The 20,252-nt window shown below is 35.9% G+C and overlaps 1 protein-coding gene across 2 annotated transcripts; it reads right to left on the bottom strand.

The window, feature by feature from the left end:
• Window positions 1-875: 875 nt before the first annotated feature.
• LOC132614014 (uncharacterized) lies at window positions 876-16,027 on the bottom strand. 2 transcript variants are annotated; one of them, XM_060328347.1, is made up of 11 exons: window positions 15,816-16,027; window positions 11,702-11,810; window positions 10,397-11,284; window positions 10,231-10,310; window positions 8,132-8,344; window positions 7,046-8,018; window positions 4,770-5,288; window positions 4,345-4,673; window positions 3,398-3,496; window positions 3,190-3,315; window positions 876-2,857 (listed from the first exon to the last, which is right to left on the bottom strand). In XM_060328347.1, the coding sequence occupies exons 1-11, from the start codon at window positions 15,960-15,962 to the stop codon at window positions 1,100-1,102; spliced, it is 5,241 nt and encodes a 1,746-aa protein (XP_060184330.1). In that variant the 5' UTR covers window positions 15,963-16,027; the 3' UTR covers window positions 876-1,099. The 2 variants fall into 2 exon arrangements, with proteins under 2 accessions (XP_060184330.1, XP_060184331.1); XM_060328348.1 differs by having other exon boundaries at window positions 8,132-8,287.
• Window positions 16,028-20,252: the final 4,225 nt, after the last annotated feature.

Below are 20,252 nucleotides of genomic sequence, written 5' to 3'. Positions count from 1 at the left end.
GTGCAACATCATCCAAACAGTAAATTAACTTTTTAAATAATCTCTGTTTTGAAAGAAATGAAGGATTTTTACAGTTTACTAACCTAACAATGGTAAGTTAAGGTCTGCGTATATCCTACTCTCCCCAGACCTCACTCGTGTGCACTCTACCCTCCGTGGATTCCATTGGGTATGTTGTTGTGGTGTTGTAGCTTATTAAGACTTAGGGTAAAGTTACTGTCTTTTGGGTAGGTTTGTAGTTGTTGTTGTTGGATGTTTACTAATGAAAATGGATTCGATTTTCATTTCATGTCTTTGTCTAAAAGAAAGACCCTGTTTCATATGAAAAATGGGGGAGGTAGCACTTTCTTAATATCGAAAAAGAATTGCTACACTCTTTAATCGTTGATTGCATTTAAACATTACTAATATTTATGTAATCAATTTACTTATTAATCGAAGCATACATTGATGTGCAAATTTTCCTCGGTGAGGTGGTTGATGATGTTAAAAACTTTAAATGGGGTGTTATTCAAAGGTAGCCACAAAATGAAAACAGTACACGTATGAGTTGCAACAAAACCAATTTCAGAATTCGATGAGTGAAAAAAAAAAAAAAAAAAAAAACTACAAGCGTTTAGTAGACTAATAAGCAAAAGTTAATAGTTCAAGAAAGGTATAATTTGTTGCTGTATCATTGCATCAACCCAAAAGACAGTAACTTTACCCTAAGTCTTCATAAGCTACAACACCACAACAACATACCCAATGGAATCCACGGAGGGTAGAGTGCACACGAACCTTACCCCTACCTTGGAGGTAGAGAGGCTGTTCCCGATAGACCCTCGGCCCGAGGAAAAGAGTTCAAAGCAGATCGAAAAAGGAAATAACGGAAATGAAGAAACCACAGCAAAATGCCATAGAAAACATGACAAAGCTTATATCTTCATACAATAAAAAGGTTTTACTCAGAGAAATATCTTTGGCAGCATGGACCTATATGATTTTCCTGTACATGTACATTCTCTAGTTCTCTACATAACTATTGATCTGCCTTTTGTGCATCTTCACATTTACATAATTCACTCCCCTATCAAAAAGCTGCCCAAGATTATATTAGTCACCGGAGTTTAATGCCTTTTGCTATTGCTGCTTCTTTTACAGATTCTGAATTTCCTTCAGCCTCTGACAAACTGAGATAAGATTTCCAAAGCATTATAGAGAATGGATGTATAGACAAAGCTCTCTTCAGGAAACTGATAGATAGGGACCGGCAACCTGTAAGATCATGCAAAATATCTGCAGCTTCTACCCATGCATATTCTGGTGCCACAGGAACAGCCTGAAATAATGCACTTATCAAGAGAGCACTTCCCCAAAAAGAGACGCCGTCAGAAGCACTAGCTGCACTTGAGGTTCTGGTTAACTGCTTGCATACGCAAATTGCCAGATGATAGTTGGAAGGTAGTATCTCCATTAAGCTCTCAACCGTGTCAACAAAGTTAGTGAGTTCGTCTTTCTTTTCAGGTAAGAGAGATGGACCATACCATGCTTCCAGAACTGTGTTCACCACGGAAGGCTCCAATGACACCGGACATAACAATTTGCTAACTAGCTGCCGGACTCTAGGCTTATTAATTCTTTGGATGAATTGTCTGGACAATGGCTCAGACATGATCGAAGCACGCTTATCAGCCAAATAACCAGACAGAAGTCTCAATGCTTGCCCATCTTTGTGCAAACTATCTGCAGTCAGGAACAAGAGACGTTCTCTCACACAGTGACTGTAATTCTCAGCAGAAGCAGCCTCCAATGCCTTATCAATAGCTAATTGAGCTTCAATGTAGTCATTTTGTAATAGCCTATAGATGGAACAATTCAGCATCCCAAATACAATATCATTCTGGCTAGAATTGGAAAAGAGAACAGCAATATCAGATACTGAAGCAGTCTGTGGTAAAGACTGGGAGTTGTCACTATCTACTGTGTCCAGACAGCTATTTTGAGAGTATTTGTGTTTCCATGAATACTGGAGCCATCGAGTCATTAATCCCTCAACAAAATCTCTTTTCTTATCTTGGAGTGCACATTGGACATACTGGTTCCAAATACATTGCACTCCAGGAACTTCCTCAAACCAGTTATCTATAGCATCTTCAAAACCTTCAAAAGTTCCATCTACAAAATCATGCTCGGCCCGAGCTAACATCAAAACAAGTTCTAGACATGATGGATACAACGTGACATAGTTCTCTAACAAACTCCTACTACATTCTAAACCCTTAAGCACCGCTACACATCTAACGTGATTGACCGAAAACAGGTGTGCTGCCCTGAGATTTGCTTCATCTTCGAGAGACTCTCTATCGATGTATAATGCTAGAGAATCTACTGCTAATTCCATCAAAGAGACACCACGCTGCTTCTCATCAAAGGTCAAGTCAGCAGATGGCCAATCTACGGAAGAAAGTTCTTTCTGATATTCAAACCGCTGCAGAACAGTAATAGGAAGCCTCCTATACACAACCAAGTAGACGCAACAGACCCAGAAAATACATTTATCAGAAATGGTTAAGCAAGTAATGATATCAGGGAGAGATGGTCTGAGTGGGCTATCAGATTTCTCTCCTGTGGGATACAGCTCATTAATTTTATCAATGGCTGTAGCAATATTCCCAGACATGCAGAGACAATTCATCATCTGCAAAAATATATCTAATATGCCATCACTGGCAAAAAGAGCTTTTCTATCAGATGCAGATGCATGGCGACACAGGGCCAAGAGTGCAGCATCATACGCAGCCAACCTCTCATCCAGCTGTGTTCGACTATTTATAAATAAAAGCCAGAGTTCGTAAGAGCCTTCAGCGTGCTCAACCTGGATTGCAGAATAAGATTAATCAGTACCTATGTAGATAATGAAGTGAATCATAGACAAACTCACAAGTCAAAGTAAAACCATTGCTGAAGGTGATTTATGACAAGTTTTCAGGAAGCCCCAACTATTAGAATGAAGGGCTCGTACATAACTTGGAGAAGGGGCCTAAACAAAATAAACCAAATTGGTGTTCTCTGATGCAATTAAAATATATTCCTATCCCTATAATGTACACATGTTTTTCAGCTCAGACTCCCTAATGATATAAACACCTTGAACCAACTAAAATATTCCATTTTAACAGCAGAGTTCCATGTAGAAATACTGCATACCGCAATTTTGAACATGTCATCCTTTCCAATAGACTTCTGACTGCTATAGTAAAGTAACAGGTAAACGATCCAGACAACTGCTGACGTAGGGTTGGCTTCCAAAGCTCGAGCAAGGAGTTTAAGAGCCTACATGTTTTAGCAAAAATTAGAAGGATGAGATTACTGACCCTCCATATATCTAAACCATAATCACCACCAAGAAACATACCTGTAACCTTCCCTTCATTTTATTAGCCTCCTGGCTGAGATTAAGAAGAGCCATCTCTACAATCTGGTCATAATCAGCAGATAGTTCCTTGCATGGACCCTGGTAAGTTATTAGAAGATAAGTTACAGCACTGACAGCACGTGCCAAAGAAGGGCAGCAACTATTTATCTGCCTTCAACAGAAGGTTGGGAAAGCTTTGCTTGCTGCATAGCAAAATCGAGCCTATACAAGGACAGGAAACAAAAAGGGATATTCCACAATATATGACTGAGAAACCAGAAGATGAAACTCCTATGGTAGAAAAAGGTAAGGAGCATTCTAGTGAATTGGGAAGCTAGAAGAGCCACTGGAAAAGACCTAGTAGTATGATATAAAAGGACATAACCAATAAAACATCATTTGCATGGTTAGATAGATTCAGATGCCTCGACTAATAAAAGTTCCAAAGAAAAATAAAAGCATTGTAAAAATAAAAAGACAAAATATTACCCAGAGAAATCAAAATATGTTTTAAGTTTCAGAGTTCATACAATGACTGCATTCTTCTCACGGACAAAGACTGTTTTAGTAACCAGCAAGGAGATGCAAGATAATTTTTCTTGATTCATGAATTGAAAATTAAAATTAATACTTCAACGGGTTCGAGCCATGGAAGCAGCCACTAATGCTTGCATTAAGGTAGGCTGTCTACATCACACCCCTTGGGGTGAGGCCCTTCCCCGGACCCTGCTAATGCGGGATGCTTTGTGCAACGGGCAGCCCCTTAATACTTCCACAGCTTTGCTGGTATTTCAGAGGCAAGTCATCTAAAATAGTTGAAGCTAAAAATAAAAATTCAGCTTTTCCAAAAGCGTTATCTAAGTAGCTAAAAATCATCCCTTTTCCTTCCCTCTTTTCCTACCCCACCCCCATGCTTTATTAGAAAAGAAAAGGATGATTCGACAAACCAATGATCCAATTCTGCTCTGAAAATAAAGTGATCGCTTATTCCAACCACCCTGGACCTCAACACGAGCATTAACGCCATGAAACAACGGCTCATCAAATGGCAGATCAGTGGGCAGATGACTTGAGAGAACAACGGAAAGACTGAAGCACTTCACCCACAGTTGACTGTACTCGTGACTTAGAATGGATTTACATGACTGCAGATCAGCTTTCAGAACATCCAAGCCCACCAAATAAGTTGGCGGAGCCAAACTAAGGCAGTCAAGCGACTTGGTAAGAGTTCTTTTAGCCGAGGATATCTGTCCTTGAGTTGGTAATCCAACTTTGTCTACAGAAGAAAACAAGTAATGAAAATTTTACACCAGATGTTGGACAAGAAGGAACTGTAAGGATGTCTTACGCATTTCAAACAGAAGATCCATACCATCTTTATCCAATGTCATGTTCATTCTACTGCCAGAAGAATAGTCTCTAACATGTTGAGAGGAACACTCGGGATTATTGCATTTCCCCCTAAGTTCAAAGATACAAAGTGGCCAAAGCGGGTCAATGGCAAAATCGCAAGAATAAGACCCACTCTTACTGCCAATTAAATCCATTGAAGCCGCTTCAACTGAGACCGAACTTGAAATGCTTGGAATGGTGCTGCTACCAGAATTGTCTTTCCCTCGATCATGAGAAATTTGTACAATGGAATTTCTAATCTGTAATTTGAGTAAATTCATGGAATCTGAAACCTTAAAGTCTAAGATAGCACTCTTCAAAATAGGATATGAAAAGGTGACCCAGCTTGCGAACTGAGATTTGTCATCGCCTCTGGTGATACAACTATCTAGACAAATATAAGATGAAGGGGATGCAAAATTAGAACCAAGTTTCTCATTGTTGCACTGACGATCCACCTCAGCAGGCATCTTAAACATCGTACTCATCATGTCACAACCTAATAAAAAGTTCAAAAGGAAAGAGAAATCAAAAGTTGGCTCAAACAGAATAAAGAGTGTCAACCTCTGAATGATAATTTATGACTTCTCGATGTTATATGACCTCCAAATGATCATGGATATCATGACGTTCCAAAAATACAAGTTCATGATAACTATTTTGGACAATTGAAACCAGAAGAATACAAACATAAGAAAGAAGATAATCACTCATATTAACTGGTATAACTGTACAAGTGATGCAACAGAATGAATTTTGCTTTTCCAGAAAACTAAATCAAATAGTTAGCAGATACGGTTAAGAAAAACCAAACCAGCTAAGCTTACCACAAAAAAGTTACATAGTACATCACAGAAATATGGAGAATCCAAATGCAAAGGATTTAACAAATTTTTTACCTGAACAAATATCATACTATACACAGAATAAAATTGCATCTCTTCTTTCAGCATATAATTTCTTCGAATGCAGTCAATGATTTACTCAATAATGGCTGAGACATGACAAGCCAAGTTCTTAAGCAATTAGATTTGATTTTTAGTACTCCCTCTATCCTAATTTATGTGGCACTTTTCCTATTTCGAGATTCAAACGATGTAAACTTTCACCAACATTTTAAGATGTATTTTTCATCATATTGATATGAGAAGAATTGCAACTTAAAGTACTTTTAATATAGTTTTTAAATATCTAAATTTAAATTTTAAAATATTGAGTTGATCTAATCTAATTTAGCTTCAAAGGTCAGTCAAATTGATTCTTGTCAAGCGAAAAATGCCACATAAATTGGACAAAGGAAGTATATTTTTTAATTTTAAATCTTGAAATATGCAATATGATGCAGCTCTAGAATCATATAGTCGAAACCCAACTAGCTTTGGGATTCATATGGTCGTCCCCCAACTACTAACTAGTTCGGGATTGAGGCATAATTTAACGAATACTCAAATGTGCAATATCATCATACATATGTGAGAAAGTTGCCTTATATGGCTGGCTATATCATATGTGGATTTCCATATTGACTAATCATGGGTGTGACACTGATGATCAAAGGGGAAAATGAATGAAGTAGATCTAAAATCAACATGAAAGGAGGTTGTCACAAAATATGTACAATCTCTTGTACATAATGCAGACTTAGCGAAGACCATAACGCAATGGAAATAAAGAATCCATATAGGCAATACAAGCCAGTTTACGATAAAGACTTGGTTATTATTAAGCTTACATTAGGTCTGGTGTTTGCCAAGAGTCCTTTTAGAAGTTTGTATGTCAGTGTCAGAATAAGTGTAAGGATGCCCTTATCAAAAAAGAAAAAGTGTGAGGATGTAGAGAACCTCTAGCTTTAGAAAACCCTTAATTTGTTTTAGGAAAACAAAGTACTTATTGAAATGAAATGGACCCAAATAGAGCGCGATAAATACAAAGGATTCACATAGCTGAATGCAACTAGTTTGGCATTGAGGCTGCACTTGACATCTTTCAGCTACAACATCCAATTAACTATCAGGTAGTACTTGTAAGTTGTATGTGCCCTTTGTACAGAGAATGATGTGCATCTTGCTAAATCCATTTATTACCTTCTTTTAGAAGTATTTGTTGTTTATCTAAAAGCATCGCATTACCAAATAGCCGAGAAGGTATTTCGGTTGTTTTTAATTTTTGATTCACGGATCATATGCCCGCATAGGTCAAATTGCAATCAACAGAGATAAGCTACTGCAGGGAAAGACATCCATAAAGGAACACTACCTTGCAAGTCAGAACCTTGCTGTGGCTCATTCTCTCGCTCTGAATCGGAGCATAATCTATCGTCTATTACCACCCTTCCCACAAGCTCATTATTTTCTGCTCTTCCTTCAGCTACAGCTTCCAGGCTCTCTTGTGGGCTCGCCTTCTGGCACAAAGTTCTCATCCTTAGTCTTTCAAATAGCTGAGAGCGCAAAGATGCTTCAAGGAGTAAAGAATTGTGAGAACTATCCATTGCTGATTGCCCCTCTGATGCATTGGTCGCATTCTTGTCCATGTCAACTCTGGATTTTTCCTTTCCTTGATAGTCCAAATGGTTTTCTGCAGATTTATCTTCAAACAGAAATGTCCCTTCATCCTCATTTTGAGACATATTGACATCCTCAGAGGGGGAACACATGTCATTTATATCATTGTCTTCCTTATGAGGCTTGAATGTGATACAATCAGGCTCACTACAGGGATCAGATGCCAAAGCGTAATGCTCTTGAACACTGGGGACATTTTCAAGAGCAACATTATTTGGATGGACAACTAAATTGGATCTATGTTGATTGTTAAAGTCAACCATAGGCTGCACTGCACAACTTGAATTGGGAATTAAATGCAAATTAACATCAGAAATTGCAGGTAAGGTGTCCAACCCAATTCCAGTTTTGTCAGGAGACGCAGAAGACAGTAACAGATTTGGATTTCCCATCATAAGATCTCGAAGCTGGGCTGAATATTGTTCTCTTCTACTGTATAGGTGTGAGCATCTAGCATTAGCTTCAAGCAAGGCCCTTTGAGCCTTTCGGTAAGATTTCAGAGCATTTCTTTCTTCAATCTCGCACTTGCGGCGATATTCCTGTGCTTCTTCCAGTTCCTTATCTTGAAGTTCTTCTAAATTCAACAATGATTGTAAGTCTATGCTGCTACTTCCATTAATATTTAGCTTGTCACAGAAGTTCCAAAAGCTCGGGAAGTTCAGAGATTCCTTTCACGAGGGGAAAAAGAACTTATCAGAATTATGCCTAAGCTTTGGTTCTAGAAAAAGAAGAGGGAAAGAAAAACACATGCAAAGGAAGACATAAAAAGGCAGGAACGTACAACATTGGCCCCAGCATTGCTGCCTGCACCATGGGTAGAGGCTGCAATAATGTTACCACCTGGAGCGGGCTTCTGTGTGTTTTCATTAGATCTGACTGGATTGCTGTCACTTTTTTCAGTTACATTAACACCAGCAAGCCCAGAACCCACTTTCTTCTGCAAAAGAGGCTGATTGAACTGACTACAAAGCTCAGAGGCACGCTTTGCCTTGTCCTTAGAATGAAAAAAAGGGAAAAGATAACAACTATCCATGAAAAAGTACAATATCACAATTAAATATACATGTAGCTAACATGAGTTGACAAGAGACAACAGAATATCCGCTATATCAACATATATATATATGCATTAAGAAAGCTTGTATTGACTAACCCCCCACCCCACCCCCACCCCCACCCCAACACATAGAAGCCCCTACACTATCACCAGAATATACAGCTTAAACAATACAATGACTAAGAAAGTCAAGCCTACTGTGTGATCTTTCCTGTGAGAAGAGAACAGACAGCTTTATTTATTTCGACAAGTTTGCACCTTGTAATCGTCTACCATCAGTGGAAAATACGGTGAAACAAATGAAATTTCATATATCTACTTCCTCTCAACAACCAAAAAAAAAAAAAAAAATTGCATACGTCCACTTTCAGCATCCAAGAGGAAGTCAGAGTTATCAGATAATTTCCCCCCATAATACTCAACTTCATCATTGTTTAAATGTCAAGTTCACAAGTTAGAAACAAAATCAAGAGCCAAAGAAAGATTTGATTAATGCCTGACCAGAATTGTTACAGTGAAAGTGACATCATATCCTATAATCTGAATGTTGCATAGGTCCGGGATGAGGAAATCTAGGAAATAACTTTAACCATGAATAATACAAAAAACTCAACTTAGAATTACAAATTTGGAATGGAAAGCATCAAATCTCGTCATAATCCTTCATTCTCGAAATGGCCCTTACTAAGGAAATTGTACTAGAGGTCGGGAAAAAGGAAATAAAAGCTAATGGGAGTATGGGACAAAACTATATACCTCGTTCATTTAGGAATTACATGGTAAATAAAAAGCTGATTGGTAGGACCCTTCATTTTAGCTTGTCATTGGACCTTTAACTATGCTAAAAGTTATCCACTCCAAATGACTTAGGTAGATCATTTGCGTAGGCTCCCTTTGAAAAAAGTCTCTCTCTCCTAATAAGGCAACGGAGCAGCTTAACCATAAAAATTGAAGTCATGACTACAGACAATATACGTAGGAATAAACCATGGATGAGGCAATATAGTCCTGGATGGGGTGACATCCTCCAATTATAAGCGAAGAAGGAATGTCAACAATATCAAAACTTCTCATGATTGACTCCTAGGAATAATTGCTTTGAATAAATAGGAAGAAACAGAAAGGAATGGACAAGAATGAGACTGCACTTAAAGTCAAGACAGTACCTTATTCACCATTCCATCACTATTTCTTTCCTTCCCATTCTAACCCATCGACCCCTTAGCACAAGAAACAAAGGTAGTTCATATACAACCAGAATCAGATATGATAATGAAGAACAAGAATAGAAAAAGTAATTAGGAGAATCTGATCATGGAGACCAAGACAGAGAAAGTAACACCTCTATTTTTAGTGTTTACAAGTCGTGTCTTTGATTGCCAAGAGGAAACATTATTGCTGGACGGGCCAAACCAAAAATTAAACTGACGACTAATACTTATTCTAAGGCTTTTATCAGACTCTATCAATGTTTTATTAAACCCATACACCCTATTCTTTATAATATCTGCATGACACTTAGATTAAGCATCTCTTGACAAAAGGCCAAGACAATTATTTCAATCCACTTGGCACAGAATTTTTTCTTCACTATCTTACCTCTGAAGAATACCGGCTTCTAAGTGCAGCAAGTGCAGTAACGGAGGGAGAGAACTTTTATTAAATGAAGAACTTTTGGCCTGGTGAAACTAAGTTCCAATATCCACACAAAGGCTCCATGCACCAAAACAATACTCAACAAGCCATTCAATGCCCATTCTCAAGGCTGATGTTAAAACATAGACAACCAGAGGGAGATATGGTGATATACTCAGAGAACTTACCAAATTATTGGCAGCTTTACTTGCAATTTCTTTTGACGAATTGCTGGAACTCTGATTGTGATTCGTTACGGCATTTATACCTGTGGCAATAAGCTCATTTGAATTAGACATCCAATAAAGTCACTTAAAGCAAGCCGCTCGTATACACAAATTAGAGTATGTGTACCATCTTGCAGAGTGAGAGATGGATTTGTTGACGAAGAAGAGCCCTGATACTCTTTTTGTTTCAACTGTCCAGGAAGGACTGAGCAAGATGGGTATTTTCCCCCATGACTGCTATGATCAGCTCGTTTTAGTTGATCGGAATCCTTTAATGCACACTTCTCTGATTCTATGACCGTAGACATAATTTCTTGGGAGTTTGAGATACCCCAACTTGGATTCGGTGAAACAATTTTTTGGCGTTTCTTATCTGGTTCTTTTAGTTCTTGCAAATTATCACAAGTAGTTTCTCTGGATGCCCTCACCATGAAATTCCTTTTATTGACGAGATTTCTATCCCTAGATGAAGCTGAAGTTGACTTTTTGGTATTCTGTAACTTCTCAAGATTCAATTGATTCTCGCGAATTGCGATCAATTGGCGCAAATCATGCAGTTTACTAGAATTCGGATGTACAGTTTCTCTTTTCCCGTGGTCAAGGGTCGCTACCTTATTTAAGTTGTTAAAGTTTCTCATACCATGCAAGGGCCTAGCATTTCCATAAGTGCCTCCATTAGTTTTGGTCACTAAAGAAGAAACTTTGTGACTTACAGCCCCTTTGTTTGGCATCAACTTTGCCTCATTTCTAGTAATCTTTTGCAATTTCTGAGGTCTTCGAGGAGCAGGTGCTGGTGGTTTAAAACATTTACCCGCAGCCAATGTTTTGTTTTTACTTACTGAAATCTTCTTCTGTCCAGAATTTTCACAGTCACTGCCACTGTCATCTGAGAAGCTTATCAAAAATGGTATAAAATTCCCCTGATTCTTTTTAGAACTCTTCAGATGAGCTGATTCTTGAGGAGTTCTAGAAGGCACATCAATCGAGCAACTCATTTTGCTGGACGTACATTTTTCTTCAAAGTATGCAGGAAAAAAATATTTAGCAAATACGTTGCCGGACAGTCAGATAAGCAAGAAATGTAATTAAAGACCTAACAGAATAAATAGTAAGATCCACAAATTAAAAAGAACATAGAACTAGAAGAATATGTGTTATAACCTCTTATCTAGTTACTTGTCCTTAATATACAGGAAAAAAAAAAAGAGTATGAATCAGGGAAGGAGAAGAGTTTTACCAAAAGAACGAAAAACTACCAGAGTAAGTCAACCAGTTAATAGCTATGCATGGAAAGTGAACTTAACAACAATGTGCATATATACTGATGAGATAGTTTGGTCAAAACAACGTGACCAGTCATTTCTAGTAGGTATATGAAACTGAGGGTTCATAATACAAATAAATGTTTTAATACTCGAACTTTACGACATACCTGCCTGGGTATTCGGAGAATTCTCATTCACTGTGTCAATGTGAACCTGCTGCTCCAGTGGAGCAGCATCACTGCTCGTAAGCTGATCAGTGGAACAAACATTTTGATCCTGTGGCAAACAATTTAGAATCGCTCAATAGCATCTTAGCCTACTAACCCAGCATAACTTACATATTTGCCCCATACAATTTCGTAGGCATTCACCACAGTAGAAACTCAATAACAGATACATCACAGGAGGCACTCAGAGCAACACGAAACGGAAAGAAGTTTTACTTCGCATCTAGGCGATAAAAACTAAATTCAGGAGGATTTTAAAGCAACACAAAGGTGAAAGACAGAATATAGGGGGAAAACCTTCATCTAAGGCTGAGTTGTTTTTGTAGTCTATTGCTTGTCTAGAATCTTTTACATTTTGTTTAGAAGTTTATAGAAAATGTAGAAAATCTCTAAACCCTAATAATCTTTTTTTGATAACCCTGGTGTCCGGGCCAATTGCGCTCACCTACTAATTCGACGACCTCCCACCAGCACATGTACCACATAAAACCCCTAATTATTATTAATCTTAGAAGACAGAATGTTGAGTATTAGAATCAAAGGTTCAAATGTAAGGGAATGGATATGTAAGGGTTAATAAATTGGGATTGAGGTATTTTCTCAGCAATTACCCTTCCGGGAAGACCTAAAAAGGCAAATAAGAACAGTAGTAAACAAAATTATGCAAAGTATACGTCTATAAATTATGAATCTAAACAAAAAATGAGCTGCAAGAGCAAATGGAGTAAATCAATAGTCAAGCATAGAAATAGAGGTAAATGAAAGAAGGGAGACACAGAAAGAAGTTTACTTCGTATCTTAGCAGTGACAACTAAATTCGGGAGGATTTTAAAGCAACACAAAGGTGAAAGAACAGAATATATAGGGGGGAGACCTTCAAATCTAGGGCTTGGCCTTTTTTTTTTTTTTTTTGTGCACTTCACATTTGGCCTGATGCTTGTCTAGAATCCTCTCATTTTGTTTAGAAATTTATAGAAAATCCCTAAACCCTACTTAATTTATTTTTTTCATCACCGTGGTGTCCGGGCCAGCTTGCACGCAGCTACTAATTCCACGAGTTACCAGCTACCTCCCACTAGCACATGTACCAGATAAAAACCCTAATTAATCTTAGAAGACAAACTATTGAATATTAAACTGAAAGGGTCCAAATGTAAGGGAATGGATATTGAGGATTAATAAATTGGGACTAAGGTTCATTTTCTCGGCATTTACCCTTTTGTGCAAGACTTAAAAAAGCAATAAAACACTGTAGCAAAAGAAACTATGCAAGTATACGTCTGCGCAAATAATGAATTTAAGCATATAGCTAGCAAAAATGAGCTGCGTTTTCGAGCTAATGGAGTAAATCAATGGTCGTGAATAGAAATAGAGGTTAATGAGAGAAAAGACAAGTTCAATAAGTGACATTCCAAGTTTTGTTGTCTCATTCACACCCACCAACGCCCCCAATCCCAACCGCCACCCCTCGACACCCCCTGCTACCCCCCAAACCCTCATAATTTTTTGCTAGATTACATATAAATGCTCTTGGGGTAATTTTTTTTTTTTTTTTGCCTACTTACCAAACACTATAAATGCTCTTGGAATCAGTGGCGTACGCAGGATTTTCCGTAAGCAGTGTCGACATTTAAAGAGAAAAACATACAAACAAAATGGAGAGAATAATAAATAATTTTTTCACCCCCAGGGTTATAATTCAGTTCCAGATTGCTTTTAAGGAACTTAATGTGCAGGGCTTATCCTGAAACGAATGTAGTTGACTGGTTTTGTATCATGGCCACTATGAGAATTGTTGTGACGTTTCGAACTCAACTCAAGGTGCTCTTTTTTAGCACTTACAAATTATTTAAAAAAAAAAAAAAAACTAGATCAATTACGTTACGCAGTTTCGAACCCACCTGCAGTAATTGCCGAAATAGCAAGGACTTAACCAGTGAGCTACAATATCCTTTTTTCACAGAAGTGTCATTTATATTATATAATATATGATATATTCTGTTTTTCAGATAATATATATATATATATATATATATATATTACACCCCTTAGCCCAAGGTGCGTCCATCCCTGCTTGGAATAATATTTTTTTGCTTACTTACCAACCACTAACAAGTAAGTAAGAAAACCACTTGTTCTCCAAAAAAAAAAAAATCTAGGAAATCATGGAAACTATAGTCCTTCGTACCAAACACGTCTTAAGTCTAGAATCTTTTCATTTTGTTTAGAAATTTAAATGGACAAAATCTCTAAGCCCAAATTAGTTCCAAACCTAAGAGAACGGATATTGTAAATTAATAAATTGGGATTGAGGTGTCGTTGTGGTATATAGCCATATATTTTCTCAGCAAAAAAAAAAAAAGTAGTGCTGTCACCTTTCTAAAAAAAACAGTAGTAATTGAAACTATGCAAGTATACGTTAGCACAAATAATGAATTTAAACATACAGCTAGCAAAATGAGTTGTGTTTTCGAGCAAATGGAGTAAAGCAATAGTCATGAATAGAAACAAAGGCTTAGTTGGTTTGAACTTCACATTAAATTGATGCTTGTCTAGAATCCTTCCATTTTGTTTAGAAGTTTATAGAAAATGTATAAAATCTCTACACCATAATTAATCTTTTTTTTCTTTATAACTGTGGTATCCAGGCCAGCTTATGCGCACCTACTAATTCGATATTAGAATGAAAGGGTCCAAACATAAGGGAATGGATATTAGGACTAATAAATTGGAAATTGAGGTATATTTTCTCAGCATTTACCCTTCTAGGAAGACTTAGAAAGCAAATAAAACAGTAGTAAATGAAACAAAGCAAGTATACGTCTGCAAATAATGAATTTAACTTAGAAAGCAAATAAAACAGCAGTAAATGAAACTAAGCAAGTATACGTCTGCAAATAATGAATTTAACTTAGAAAGCAAATAAAACAGTAGTAAATGAAACAAAGCAAGTATACATCTGCAAATAATGAATTTAAACATACAGCTAGCAAAATGAGCTGCGTTTTCGAGCAAAAGGAGTAAATCAAATAGTCAAGCATAGAAACAGAGGTAAATAAAGGAAGGATATACGGAAAGAAGTTTTACTTCACATCTACGCAATGACAACTAAATTCAGGAGGATAATAAAGCAACACAAACTGTGAAATACAGGATATAGGGGGAAAACCTTCACATCTAGGGCTTAGTTGTTTTTGAACTTCACATTAAGAATCATTTCATATTTTTTTAGAATTTCATAGAAAATGTAGAAAAATCTCTAAACCCTAATTAATCTTAAAAGACAAATAATTAAGCATTAGAATTAAGGCGTCCAAATGTAACGGAATGGATGTTGAGGATTAGTAAATTGAGATTGAGGTTTCGTTGTTGTATATAGCCATATATTTTCTACAACAACAACATACTCAGTGTAATCAGTGTAATCCCACAAGTAGGGTCTGGAGAGGGTGCGAAGTATGAAGACCTTACGCCTACCTTTGTAGGGTAAAGAGGTTGTTTCCGATAGACCCTTGGCTCAAAATAGCCATATATTTTCTATGGCAACAACAACCCACAAGTGGGGTCTGGGGAGGGTAGGATGTACGCAGACCTTACCCCTACCTTTGTGAGGTAAAAAGGTTGTTTCCGATATATCTTGGCTCAAAATAGCCATATTTCCCCCCGCAAATATAGAACAGTAAGAAATGAAACTAAGCAAGTATACCTTTACAAATAATGAATTTAAACATACAGCTAGCAAAATGAGCTTTGTTTTCGGGCAAAAATGGAGTAAATCAATAGAAAACGTAAAAAACAGAGGTAAATGAGAGGGTTTTACTACAACTTGAAGCTGTATTTGAAATTTAAAAAACACTTAAAACCCTGTTTTCACTTTTTTCCCCTCTCAGTACATTCAAACAATCAAATATTATTTGCAAAAAGTACACCAAACACACCTCCATCTTCAACTCCAAATGTCTACTTAAGCATAGAGCTAGCAAATTAGAGCTGCGTTATTCTAGTAAATGTAAATAAATAGTAAAGCATATAAGAAAATGAGAGGGGTTTTTACATCATTATCAGATGCAGAGAGTTCTCCTTCTTCTTTGCTTCCTGATGAATTATTATTATTATTATTATTGTTATCTCCTCTTCGTTCTCGTTCATCACTAGGGTTTTTTATGCGATTATTTATTAGGAGCTCCCTTTGCTCCTCCATTTTACCCCAATCTCTCTCTCTCTCTCTTTTCTGTTGTAATGGCTGACGAAATTGCAAGGTGTACGAATTTTAGGTGCTAAAAGTCTCGACTATTTAGTAGGCGTTTGGCCATAGAAATAAAAATTAAAAAAAAAAAACTTTTTTTAGAATTTTGGAGTTGGAGTTGGAGCCTGTTTGGATAGGCTTAAAAAAAGTAGTTTATAAGCTTATAAGTTGCTTTAGATAAATTAAATCAAACGGGCTTAATTATTTTTCTGGGCTTATTTTAAACACAAAATGGCTTTAAGGTGGCCATCCAAACATTTTAAAAAGCTGAAAACAGTTTATAAGTTGTTTTCAGCAACTTATAAGCCAATCCAAACGGGCTTGGAGTTGTGTTTGACCATAGTTTTTGACGTTATATTTTTTTGTTGAAAGTAGTTGTTTTGGTTGTGAAAAAAGTAAAAAAAATTGAAAAACAAGTTTTTCTTATTTTTGGAATTCCGGAATACAACTTTAAGTTGTATTTGAAATTCTTATGGCCAAACGCTGATTCCGAAAAAAAGTAAAAAAAAAATCAGAAAAAAGTGAATAATTGTTATGGCCAAACGGGCCCTTAGTCTCTGAAATGTCAAAAAATTGTTATTTTTGGTCCCTGTGATATTTTTGTTAGATATTACCCCTGAGCTTTGAAAAATAGTTCATTCATACCCTTCGTTATACTTTAGGGCCAATTATACCCTTACAGTTATACTATGGGATCAATTATACCATTATGTCTAATTGCTGCCACGTGGCATCATCTCAGCCCTTCAAAATTATTTTACCCTCAAATAATTTTTTACCCACTAAAATAACTCAACTCGACCCGAATTTTTTTTTCCAGCAAAAATAATACGGATAATTTTTCCAGCAAAATAAAATAAAAATAATTTCGTATTATTTTTGCTGGAAAAAAAAATCGGGTCGGATTGAGTTATTTTAGTGGGTAAAAAATTATTTGAGGGTACAATAATTTTGAAGGGCTAGGATGATGCCACGTGGCAGCAGTTAGACATAAGGGTATAATTGATCCCATAGTATAACTGTAAGGGTATAATTGGCCCTAAAGTATAACGAAGGGTATGGATGAACTATTTTTCAAAGTTCAAGGATAATTTTGGCCCTTTTCCGTTCATTCAATTGAATTGTATCTTTTCTAATTTAACAAACAATTAATTGTTAAACTATTTTATTATTAATGTCTTAGATTAAATTTGCAATGATAATGAAAATTTGATGTTAATATAGTTTTAGTTAAAATGATATATTTTTACTATATAATGAGATAAAAACATAGATTTTAATGAATTAATATACTTTATTACTATATATTAATAGGACCAAAATAAAAATATAGCTATACTTGAGGAACTAAAATGCAATAAAACCAAATTTGAAAGTATGCTTAAATTTGATCCTTGATACTCGTCCATCCAATTTTAAATTTAAATTTTATAATTTATATACTGTCAGAGCAGATATTAAATGATTACCATAGTAACTTAAATCTAAAATTTAGGAAAATATTTTAAAATTAGAATCCTAGTTATAAGTCTAACCATGAAATTGAATATTTTCTTTTATAACGTAAATCAAAATCCAACTTCATGTTTCTCTCCTAACAAAATCGTCACATTGAGTGAAGTAATTCTTAACGCCTCAAATGTCATGGTATTAAACTTGCAAGAAGTAATTCTTCATCTTTTTATTGTTGATCTTGGAGAACTTCTTCTGCACAAAGTCGCTAGACGGGCCTTATATACGCATATATATATATATATATATATATATATATATATATATATATATATATATATAGATATATATATATATATATGTATGACCTCATGCATGTATGCACAGTATTTACGTATATCATTAACCCTCAGAGGCACTTCAGATGCACAGTATTTATGCATATCATTGGTCTATAGAAACAGCTAAGCCTGGCAACCGGTCCGATTTTACCGGTTCAAACCGGTAACCGGACCGGTAAAATCAAAATCGGAATCGGTGGAACTGGTTTACCGGTTACGATTAACCGTTTAAAGCCTACCGGTCCGGTTTTATTTTTTGGGACCGGAACCGGTTAAACCGGTCCAAAAAAAATTAAAATGTAGCCATTAACTGTGTGGGCTGGACCGTTGGGCACGGTCCATTTTGCAAAAATGGTCGTTGCCAACGGCTCCAAACGCCCCTTTTGGTCCCCCAACCCCCCCCCCCCCCCCCCCCAAACTTCTTCTTTTTTTCACACTTTAGCCAATCCCCCACCCCTATATAAATCCCTCTTCATTTCCAATTTTAATCCACATCAATTCACTCTTCTCTTTCTCTCAATTATAGCTACTTTGCAACAATTAGCCACTTTAAATTTCTCTCAATTAAATATTATAAAGTTTTATTCTAGTTTCAATTATTAATTTTGCAATTATAATATTGTTGGTGGAGTTGGTGATTTTGCAACAATCTGAAGTAGCTTTGGTGGATTTGTAATTCTAGCCGCCTTCACTTTGTTGGAAATTAGTCCCACAATTTGGTACCTTCGTTCCAAATCTATCTTTATTTTTCGCTATTTAATTTACGCAATTTAATTTGTTGCAATTTATTTTCTTGTGATTTATTTGAGTGTGATTTAAATTAATTCTATTTAATAATGGCAAAGAGATTTAGACGTGTTGCCAGTAGTAGTGGTATTGTTAGGGGTGGGTTTAATGAGAAAACATTTGTGAACGAAACACCTAATTTAGATATTGATGCTGGTGGAAATAATCCACTTTTAGATCATGAGGTAATGCAACAACATTATTCCAACACTTTTAATGAAATTGATGATGATGAAACATAAGCCCTCGAAAATCCCATAGGAGATACATGTCCTGCACAATCACATACACAAGACAAACCGCCAAGAGCTCGTAAGTCAACCGCTAAAATTTGAAAATTTATGACTAAGAATAAGGAAAGCCAAACAGCTAAATGTACCATATGTGGACAAGTATTTGCTTTTAGGCAACAAACTAATAAGGATGGTGAAACGGGCACACTAAATAATCATATGAAAGCTAAACATATGGATGTTTGGGGAGAGCAAACGGGTTCAAATGTGGGGGGTATTCAAATGACGATAAACCCATGAATCGGTAAAATTTTTGCCTATGACGAGAAAAAAGAGCGTGTAGAAATAGCTAAAATGGTTGCTTTTGATGCTCTACCATTTTCCTTTCCTTCGGGTTTGGGGTTTATTACTTATATTAAACGTTGTTATAATCCGTTATTTGAGGGTATTCCTAGAAGTACTTGTAGAGCGGATGTTATAGATTTGTATAAAAAATATAGATTTTATTTGCGCCGTGTATTTAATTCTTTAAATTGTAGTGTTTCTCTTACTGCCGATTTGGGTCTTAGTCTTAACAAGTTAAATTTTTTTGCTATTACTTGTCATTGGGTTGATGATAATTGGGTGATGCAAAAAAGAATTATAGCTTTTTTATATGATGAAGGGAAAGTCGTCACGATGGAAAAAATTTAGCGGATTCAATGTCTACTATTATGAGATTTTTTAACATTTATAAAAAAACATTTTGTATTGCTTTAGATAATGCTTCTAATAATACAAAGGCGATTGGTCTTTCAAAAAGGGAATTAAACCCTTCGCTAAAAAATATTTTTCATATGAGATGTAGTTGTCACATTTTAAACTTGATTGTTAAAGATGATCTTGAGTGTTTTGAAGATTTTATTCAAAAAAGTTAGAAATGCGGTTGCGTTTCTTTTTTGTAATGCTAATAGGGCAAAACTGAGAGATTTTAAGAATTCTTGTGTGGAAAATGGCCTTAGACCTATGAAAATTCAAGTAGAAATTGACACTAGGTGTAACTACACTTACATTATGTTACAATAAGCATATGATTATAGGATTCTCATACAACAAGTTCACAACCATTTTAATACGAATAGTGATGATTGGTTAAATATTACCGATTGGGAAGATGTTAAGGAATGTGTTAAACTTTTACAAAAAAATTATAATGCAACTCTTACTTTTTCTAGACAATTCTATCCCACGGTAATCGGAATTTTAGCCTACTTAGCGGAAATAGCTAGAGTTTTACAAGAGTATAAAAATAAATCCGGTTATCAAGCGACTATTTTTAATGTGACAACAAAATTTAAGAAGGATTTTTTTTCCCATCCCAACTTTATTTATATTGGATTCTCTTTTAAATCCTTTTTTAAAAATGTCTTATACTAGAGCATTGATTAATCAAA

This window comes from Lycium barbarum, chromosome 10 (assembly GCF_019175385.1).
Source record: "Lycium barbarum isolate Lr01 chromosome 10, ASM1917538v2, whole genome shotgun sequence".
NCBI classification, from domain to species: Eukaryota; Viridiplantae; Streptophyta; class Magnoliopsida; order Solanales; family Solanaceae; genus Lycium; species Lycium barbarum.
Note: the sequence above shows the minus strand (reverse complement) of the source record. Positions and strands in the feature narration are given on the sequence as shown.

What these genes read in the sequence shown, in the direction of transcription:
- LOC132614014 (XM_060328347.1), bottom strand. Translation starts at nt 15,962, where the DNA reads ATGGAGGAGCAAAGGGAGCTCCTAATAAATAATCGCATAAAAAACCCT. An exon ending in GCAAGGTTCTGACTTGCAAG is followed by an intron (nt 5,289 to 7,045) that starts GTAGTGTTCCTT and finishes ACTTTTTATTAG; the next exon opens with GTTGTGACATGATGAGTACG. An exon ending in CATGACATTGGATAAAGATG is followed by an intron (nt 4,674 to 4,769) that starts GTATGGATCTTC and finishes TTTCTTCTGTAG; the next exon opens with ACAAAGTTGGATTACCAACT.